At 42.4% G+C, this 9,286-nt stretch overlaps 1 protein-coding gene across 1 annotated transcript; it reads left to right on the forward strand.

Moving 5' to 3' along the window:
• Positions 1 to 1,164: 1,164 nt before the first annotated feature.
• LOC112253629 (sorting nexin-4-like) lies at positions 1,165 to 8,605 on the forward strand. Its single transcript, XM_042325098.1, has 14 exons — positions 1,165 to 1,292; positions 1,962 to 2,086; positions 2,273 to 2,411; positions 2,575 to 2,724; positions 2,862 to 2,909; positions 3,858 to 3,913; positions 4,154 to 4,226; positions 4,384 to 4,445; positions 4,688 to 4,753; positions 5,020 to 5,109; positions 5,365 to 5,464; positions 6,375 to 6,520; positions 6,646 to 6,760; positions 7,128 to 8,605. Exons 1-14 carry the CDS (start codon positions 1,206 to 1,208, stop codon positions 7,173 to 7,175), a joined length of 1,305 nt encoding a protein of 434 aa, XP_042181032.1. The 5' UTR covers positions 1,165 to 1,205; the 3' UTR covers positions 7,176 to 8,605.
• Positions 8,606 to 9,286: the final 681 nt, after the last annotated feature.

Below are 9,286 nucleotides of genomic sequence, written 5' to 3' on the forward strand. Positions count from 1 at the left end.
CTAGCCAGCACCTCCCCTAAACAGGTGTTCTACTCCACTAGCCAGCACCTCCCTAAACAGGTGTTCTACTCCACTAGCCAGCACCTCCCCTAAACAGGTGTTCTACTCCACTAGCCAGCACCTCCCCAGGTAAACAGGTGTTCTACTCCACTAGCCAGCACCTCCCTAAACAGGTGTTCCAGCACCCAGCACCTCCCCTAAACAGGTGTTCTACTCCACTAGCCAGCACCTCCCCTAAACAGGTGTTCTACTCCACTAGCCAGCACCTCCCCTAAACAGGTGTTCTACTCCGCTAGCCAGCACCTCCCCTAAACAGGTGTGCGTTTCTTCCTCCTCCAGATGAACCTTATCAACCAGCCACCTGGTCCACGTTCATCTTCTCATTAATGGACTATGCATCCTAGAATGGCACATTCATCTTGATCTTCATCTCTGCACATCCTCATATGCTCCTTCCTCTTTTCATGTACATATTTCCCCCACCGCTCAGCATCCTGTAAAATAGTTTTTATTTATATATCTCTACATACATACTTTATAACGTAGCTTAGTTTTCATAGTGAAGTTTGTAGTTCCTACCTTACAGTGTAGATAGTGTACATACCGCATGTGGATTTCTGTAAGCAGAGCTTACAATACAGTATGTTGTCTGTATCCTGTTTATCAGCTCTGCTTCTACATACAGTATGTTGTCTGTATCCTGTTTATCAGCTCTGCTTCTACATACAGTATGTTGTCTGTATCCTGTTTATCAGCTCTGCCTCTACATACAGTATGTTGTCTGTATCCTTTTATCAGCTCTGCTTCTACGTACAGTATGTTGTCTGTATCCTGTTTATCAGCTCTGCTTCTACATACAGTATGTTGTCTGTAACCTGTTTATCAGCTCTGCTTCTACATACAGTATGTTGTCTGTATCCTTTTAGCAGCTCCGCTTCTACATACAGTATGTTGTCTGTATCCTGTTTATCAGTTCTTCTACATACAGTATGTTGTCTGTATATCAGGTTTACCTTCTGCCTGGAAATTCTGTTTATTGTGGCAGCACCATTTCACCAAGTCAAATTCCTTTATATACAAAATGTATTTTGCGGTTAAAGGTGATTCTGATCTTCTACAGTTTACAGGGCAGGACTCTTATTTTGAAAGATATAAAATCGCATGAATCGCTTTCTCTTGTTTGCATAACACAGCTGGAAAGAAGGATGGCGGATGCTGGAAATAAAGAGTCAGCGCCGATTGGAGGAGATGAATTTACCAACACAGAGTTGGAGAATAACAAGAATAACACGGTAGTAAACGCAATAATTTATATGTTTTGTCTGTGTTTGTAAATTGTCTCTTTGCGAACGAACTATTGTCCTTTGTCCACGGCAAAGGACTGGATGGATGCATCCAGAAATAGAACAGATGTAGCAGTCGGGACATCAGGCGCGATACACGCGATACATTGTAACTACGCGCTGCTGTTGGCTACAATATAACCTTGTTTGTAACAATATTGCACACGATATGAGTGTTTTGAAGATTGAAAGACCTATCTATCCAAAATAAAACCATATCTGATCTGTGTTACGTGGCCAGTAGCTGTTCGGCACGTTATTGGTCCACTCGCAGCATTCAGAGAATGACGTCACTGTATTATGACACATGGACGTCTATAGACACGTATGTGTTTATTACTAGAACATTTCCAAATAGGTCCAATGATTGGCAAAGGATAGGAACAATCTAAATCTATTGATATTCTGTTCTATTCATATTCAGTCCTCTAGAGCAGAGTTTCCCAAACTAGGTCCAACCAATTCATCATCCACATTTAATTATTTGAATCAGCTTTTAGAGCTAGGGCAAAAACCAAAACGTGCACCCATGTGGGGCCCCAGGACCGAGTTTGGGAAACTGCTCTAACTCTGTTCACTAACCACTGCCTATTTCTCCCATGCACTCTGTTTGTACAGATGGTGGAGGAAGGATCCACTCTGCTGCGGAGAATGGAGATCAGTGTGGCCGAGGCAGAGAAAAGAACTGGGAAAAATACAGTGAACATGCAAGAGATATTCACAGTGTACCTCATAGAAACTCGGTGAGAGAGTGGGACCCCGTTTGAAAATGAAGCATATGTGAAAAATAACCTTGTTCCCACATGAAAACATGTTCTCGGTACAATGACGCTCTTGAACATGGATTTTTCTGAATGTGTAAAATAAGAGGGATTCAGATCCTTCTGGTTAATCTGATCTGACCTAGATGTTGGTGTTTCCTCTTTCAGACCCATAGATGCAATAACAGAAGGCCATAACCCAGCCCCAGACTCTCTCTGGAGGAGATACAGTGAGTTTGAGATCCTCCGGAACTATTTGTTAGTCACCTATCCATTTATCGTGGTGCCGCCTTTGCCAGAGAAGAGGGTAAGCTAAATTCAAACCTGCTGGCCACATCTATACCTAGTAGTCCCAAGCACCACACTGCAGTGTTTGGGCCTTAATACCCACAGAATTTAATTGAATATAACACATTATAATATATATATATGCATATCTTTGTGTAATAACCCTCGTCTGATTTCTACAGGCAGAGTTTGTTTGGCACAAGCTGTCTGCAGACAACATGGACCCAGACTTTGTAGAGAGGCGCAGGGTTGGTCTGGAGAACTTTCTACTTCGCGTGGCCTCCCATTCGGTTCTGTCCAATGACAAAATCCTATACCACTTCCTGACTGAGGTACGATAGCCTATCAGCTCACTCCATCACGTTGACGTTGTATTGGAATGTTTTGGAGAGATTCAACATACATTTGTATTTATTTATTTGTACTCTACTTTTTAAAAAACGTTTAATTGACTCTCCTCCTCTCCCAGGAACACAGGTGGAAGGAGGTGGTGTATGAGACAGGGTTCCAAGCCAAGGTACCTCAGAGGAATTTTTTACTTCATGAATGTCTATCTTTTACCCCTATATGATCTTTACTCAGTTACTACCACTTATTAAAGGGGTTGTGTCCTTGAGCTGTTCCCGTCTATTGATGTTCTGTATTACATCATGTTCTGTGTTACATCATGTTCTGTATTACATCATGTTCTGTGTTACATCATGTTCTGTGTTACATCATGTTCTGTATTACATCATGTTCTGTGTTACATCATGTTCTGTATTACATCATGTTCTGTGTTACATCATGTTCTGTATTACATCATGTTCTGTATTACATCATGTTCTGTGTTACATCATGTTCTGTGTTACATCATGTTCTGTGTTACATCATGTTCTGTGTTACATCATGTTCTGTATTACATCATGTTCTGTATTACATCATGTTCTGTGTTACATCATGTTCTGTATTACATCATGTTCTGTATTACATCATGTTCTGTGTTACATCATGTTCTCATGTTTACATCATGTTCTGTGTTACTGTTCTGTTACATCATGTTCTGTGTTACATCATGTTCTGTGTTACATCATGTTCTGTATTACATCATGTTCTGTGTTACATCATGTTCTGTATTACATCATGTTCTGTGTTACATCATGTTCTGTATTACATCATGTTCTGTGTTACATCATGTTCTGTATTACATCATGTTCTGTGTTACATCATGTTCTGTATTACATCATGTTCTGTGTTACATCATGTTCTGTATTACATCATGTTCTGTGTTACATCATGTTCTGTATTACATCATGTTCTGTGTGGACCCCAGGAAGAGTAGCTGCTGGATGTGCAACCGCTAATGGTGTTCCAAATAAAATCAAATAAAAACCATATTAAATCTATTTGGATCCACCCAGTGGTACACCTTGGTTGTGTTTGGTTTATAATCGCATTCTAATTCAATTGTGTTTGTTTTTTCTAGGCAGACTCCAGGATTAAAGCTCTGAGCGCAACTTTCAGGGTGAAGAACCCTGACAAGTAAATCAACCCTTCCCATTTACAACCAGGAGTTGTCAGACACCTAGTGGCATTATACATGTATTACAGACATTTGACTTAAAGTTGAGTTAAGTTAAAGTGGTGTAAAGTTAGTCGTGTACATTTGAAGTCGAGTATATTTGAAGTCGTGTACATTTGAAGTCGTGTATATTTGAAGTCGTGTAATGGTGAAGTTGTGTAAAGGTATTTTAAGGTTGACATTTGTCTTCCTCTATCTAGGCGGTTCACAGAGATGAAACACTACAGCGATGAGCTTCAGTCTCTCACCTCCCAGCTGCTCAGAGTCAGAGCAGTAAGTCATATAATAATATACCATTCATCAGATGCTTTAGATCCACAGTCACTCTGCTCCTCTCATTGGTCTAAAGTTATATCTTTGGAACAACATCTTCTTTTATTTAGCGCTCACCTCTTGTTACACATTTAACAACTCACGTTTCATTCTCCAGAGAGTAGCAGACAGGCTCTACGGCGTATACAAAGTCCATGGGAACTACGGAAGAGTATTCAGGTAAGAGCACTAGTCAGCAGGTAGCCTAGCGGTTAAGAGTGTTGGGCCAGCAACCGAGCCGTGTAGGTGAAAAATCTGCCGATGTGCACTTGAGCAAGGCACTTCACCCTAACAATAAAACATGTTATATGATATTGTTGTGGGACTATCTGACTGATCTGACTGTTTGTGTGGCAGTTAGTGGAGTGCCTTAGATAAGGAGATGGGAGACGGTCTGACTGATCTGACTGTTTGTGTGGCAGTGAGTGGAGTGCCTTAGAGAAGGAGATGGGAGATGGTCTACAGAGTGCAGGACACCATATGGATGCGTGAGTACTCTCCATCCGCCAACAACTTTTGTATCTAACCTGTGCTGAGCCTGCTATTCTAATGTAGATTGCACACAACCTGCAATTTAGGAACCACAATGGAAATTAGGGAACAAAATGGAAATAATTATATATTTTTTAACTGGCAAATAAAATCAGCCTGGTATTCTAATGCAGAGTGCACACGTCAAACAATTTAGGAACTACAATGAAAATAAGTATATATTTGTTTAACTGGCTAATAAAATCTGTGATTTTGTCCACAGCTATGCTGCCTCAGTAGATGATATGTTGGAGGAAGAGGAGCACTACGCAGACCAACTGAAGGAATACCTTTTCTATGCTGAAGCCTTAAGGTTGGTCCTATTGCACATTATGGCTAATCAATCAGTGAATCAACCAACCAATGAATCATATTTTATAAAGGGATTCCAGAACCCTGTCCCCTTAGTCCGGTAAAGAGGGTGATGCACCAAGTAGAAGGTTCTGACAGTGTAAAAATATCTCCTCTAAACGGGCCTGGTACAACTTGTGTCCCAGGAAGTAATGCTGTATGGTGTTGTGACATTGTATGAGCCTCCTGTAAAGCTACTACTGTCTGTTTCCTACAGGGCTGTGTGTAGGAAACACGAGCTGACCCAGTATGAGCTGGAGACGGCCTCCTCAGACCTCATCTCCAAGAAGCAGCAACGGGAGGAGCTGGCCACTGGGGTATTCAATTCAATACAACTTTATCGATACCCTCAGGGGCAATGAAGAAAGCCATAGGTTTAGGCGTAGGTCTAGTTTATCTACTGTTTGTATCCTGGTATAGGAAAACTAGGGGACTCCAACTGAGATGGTGATCTCTTGTAAGAGGCAAGCTCTTGTCTTTCCAATATTGGTACAGTATAGGTCTCAAGAGCGTTGGCAAGGCCCAAGAGGTCTTGTTTGTCAAGTCCTCTCAGAATCTTTGACTACATGTATTTTTCAAACCCTTCTATATAAGGACATGTAAAGCCCTAGCCTGGTCCCATCTTTGACTTCATGTCTTCTTCACACCCCCCTATACAAGGACATGTCCCAGGTACTACTGTAGTCCCAGGCTCTACTGTAGTCCCAGACTTTACTGTAGTCCCAGGCTCTACTGTAGTTCCAGGCTCTACTGTAGTTCAAGGCTCTACTGTAGTCCCAGGCTCTACTGTAGTCCCAGACTCTACTGTAGTCCCAGGCTCTACTGTAGTTCCAGGCACTACTGTAGTCCCAGGTACTACTGTAGTCCCAGGCTCTACTGTAGTCCCAGACTCTACTGTAGTCCCAGGCTCTACTGTAGTCCCAGGCTCTACTCTAGTCCCAGGCTCTACTGTAGTCCCAGGCTCTACTGTAGCCAACTCTTCTATTGCATGCCATGCATGTTTGTCATGACAAAAAACACAGAGAAGCCGAAGCATCAACAGACTGGACCACCAGCAGGCCTGGGGTCAATTCCATTTCAATTCAGAAAGTAAATCAAATTCCAATTCCACATTTTCCTCATTGAAAAGCATAGGAGAGAATCTGTAATTTTAGTGTACTTCTTGAACAGACTAGACCACCAGGCTAGTAATGCCCCTCCATTCTCTGTCTGTCTGTCCATCCTCAGATGGTACGGACGTTCTCCTTCAAAGGAATGACCAACAAGCTGTTTGGTCAGGAGACACCAGAGCAGAGGGAGGCTAAACTCAGCCTACTAGAGGAGCAGATCGTCCAGGGAGAGGAGACGGTCACAGAGAAAACAGTGGAGTGCGAGTGAGTCCCTCATGTTAAACCATGCAGTAATACCTAGATAGACCACATGCTGAAAACAACTCATTGATAAAGTATGTAATATAATCTGTGTGTGTGTGTGTGTGTGTGTGTGTGTGTGTGTGCAGGGAGTATGTGAAGGGTGCGTGGGTGGACATGCAGCGCTTCAAGGAGCAGAAGGACAGGGATCTGAGGGAGGCTCTGATTGGCTACGCCGTCATGCAGATCAGCATGTGTAAGAAGGTGTGTCACACTCCGGTGGAAGTCTGGAAATGCTCCTAGTATCTATGAGGGTTATTTTCATTGGGCACCAAACAGACAAAAACTGACTCAAAGACAGAGGGACTACCTGGACTTGTCCAATAAGAAACTGTAATTTTCGTGTTGCTTTAAATACCACTCTCAGAGTTGTGTTCATTAGGCACAAAACTGAAGAACACCGACTGAAAGAGAGAGGGACTACCTGGACTTGTCCAATGAGAGACTTTTGTTTCAAAACGCGTTGCAACGGTGTGCCCTACTGAACACAACCCACTTGTTAAAGTCAAAGGCCAATGTTGTTAGGACCTAATTCAATTTCTGTGTTTTATGTTCTCCTCTGTCTGTATAGGGCATTCAAGTGTGGACCAATGCTAAGGAATGTTTCCACAAGATGTAAGGGGGTCGGGCCGTGGGTCAGCGACGACGTCTATGGTACGAGTGTACAACAACTTCACCTCTTGACCTTCACATGGAAACAGAACCACTGTTGTCATGGCAACAAGCCCCAGCTGACATGAAGTTACAGGGCTGCGTCTCAGTACTCAGTCCAATACTGGCTGCATCTCAGTACTCAGTCCAATACTGGCTGAGTCTCAGTACTCAGTCCAATACTGGCTGAGTCTCAGTACTCAGTCCAATACTGGCTGTGTCTCAGTACTCAGTCCAAGCCTTTCAAGACATGAGATGCAGTCCGGGACTATATTTTATAATGAGATATAAGGCACAAACATATCCCCTTGTGTTGGTTTATTAAGAGAACGTGTGTGTAGTATCAGCAGGATAAAGGTTGTTTATTAAGAGAACGTGTGTGTAGTATCAGCAGGATAAAGGTTGTATGGTGAGAGAACATGTGTGTAGTATCAGCAGGATAAAGGTTGTTTATTAAGAGAACGTGTGTGTAGTATCAGCAGGATAAAGGTTGTTTATTAAGAGAACGTGTGTGTAGTATCAGCAGGATAAAGGTTGTTTATTAAGAGGACGTGTGTGTAGTATCAGCAGGATAAAGGTTGTTTATTAAGAGAACGTGTGTGTAGTATCAGCAGGATATAGGTTGTTTATTAAGAGGACGTGTGTGTAGTATCAGCAGGATAAAGGTTGTTTATTAAGAGAACGTGTGTGTAGTATCAGCAGGATAAAGGTTGTATGGTGAGAGTGTAGCACATGGGGGATGTGGGAAACTTACTCCTCAGCCTGGAGTGTCACCACTTGTGCAGCCGAGTTGTTAACGCTTCGATGGCGCCGACTGGTAAGACGCTTCGGGAGGGCGGTCACGTGTGCTAGCGAAGCAGATGTCCTGGGTTCGAGCGTCCGTGTGAGCCCGATCAGGAGGAGACGGTACTCGCTAAGTAAGCAGCGTGACGTCAGTTATCAGAATGCTGCTGTTACCTTGGTTTACCTCTATGAACTGAACTGGAAAAAAAACTGAATCAACTGTCAAAGGACTTCTGGCCTTTTCTCTGCTTAAAGCACATGATATCATAATGTCTGGTATGTGAATATTGAATAAGATATTATTTCAGAAAATGTCAAGGTACATGTATATAAGAATATTATATACTTTGACGTGTCCATCTATTTAAATATTTTAACAACAGTGAACACTAACCTGGTGTTTGTTGGTTGAAGCCAAAATATTAACTTACTAATTTAATCATGGTTTCTCAAAGAAAACATCCTATTTCTACATTGTGACTCGCAGTAATAATGTGATTTAAGGTCAGATTTGATCATCATTCGTGTACATTCTTATCCAAGTTGAACTGAGATAACAGTCATACTGCATTGTATATTCAGCTTTATGGTTTTAATAAAAAATATTGTCTTCTACCATATTCCTATAGCTACGGTTCCTCAGGCTACCACACATTTTCTGTTGGTCCAGTATGATGTTGTGAGGGTATATGTAGAAGGCAGGTTGAGGTAAACCCACTATGATGGTATAAGGAGACAGCAGGTTGAGGTAAACCCACTATGATGGTATATGTAGACAGCAGGTTGAGGCTGACCCACTATGATGGTATAAGGAGACAGCAGGTTGAGGTAAACCCACTATGATTGTATATGGAGACAGCAGGCTGAGGTAAACCCACTATGACGGTATATGTAGACAGCAGGCTGAGGTAAACCCACTAGGATGGTATATAGAGACAGCAGGCTGAGGTAAACCCACTATGATGGTATAAGGAGACAGCAGGTTGAGGTAAACCCACTATGATGGTATATAGAGACAGCAGGCTGAGGTAAACCCACTATGATGGTATATAGAGACAGCAGGTTGAGGTAAACCCACTATGATGGCATATAGAGACAGCAGGCTGAGGTAAACCCACTATGATGGTATAAGGAGACAGCAGGTTGAGGTTGACCCATTATGATAGTATAAGGAGACAGCAGGTTGAGGTAAACCCACTATGATGGTATATGTAGACAGCAGGTTGAGGCTGACCCACTATGATGGTATAAGGAGACAGCAGGTTGAGGCTGACACACTATGATGGAATATGGAGA

This window comes from Oncorhynchus tshawytscha, linkage group LG08, assembly GCF_018296145.1.
Source record: "Oncorhynchus tshawytscha isolate Ot180627B linkage group LG08, Otsh_v2.0, whole genome shotgun sequence".
NCBI lineage: Eukaryota > Metazoa > Chordata > Actinopteri > Salmoniformes > Salmonidae > Oncorhynchus > Oncorhynchus tshawytscha.

What these genes read in the sequence shown, in the direction of transcription:
- LOC112253629 (XM_042325098.1), top strand. Translation starts at nt 1,206, where the DNA reads ATGGCGGATGCTGGAAATAAAGAGTCAGCGCCGATTGGAGGAGATGAA. An exon ending in GCAGGACACCATATGGATGC is followed by an intron (nt 4,754 to 5,019) that starts GTGAGTACTCTC and finishes TTTTGTCCACAG; the next exon opens with CTATGCTGCCTCAGTAGATG. An exon ending in GGGAGGAGCTGGCCACTGGG is followed by an intron (nt 5,465 to 6,374) that starts GTATTCAATTCA and finishes GTCCATCCTCAG; the next exon opens with ATGGTACGGACGTTCTCCTT.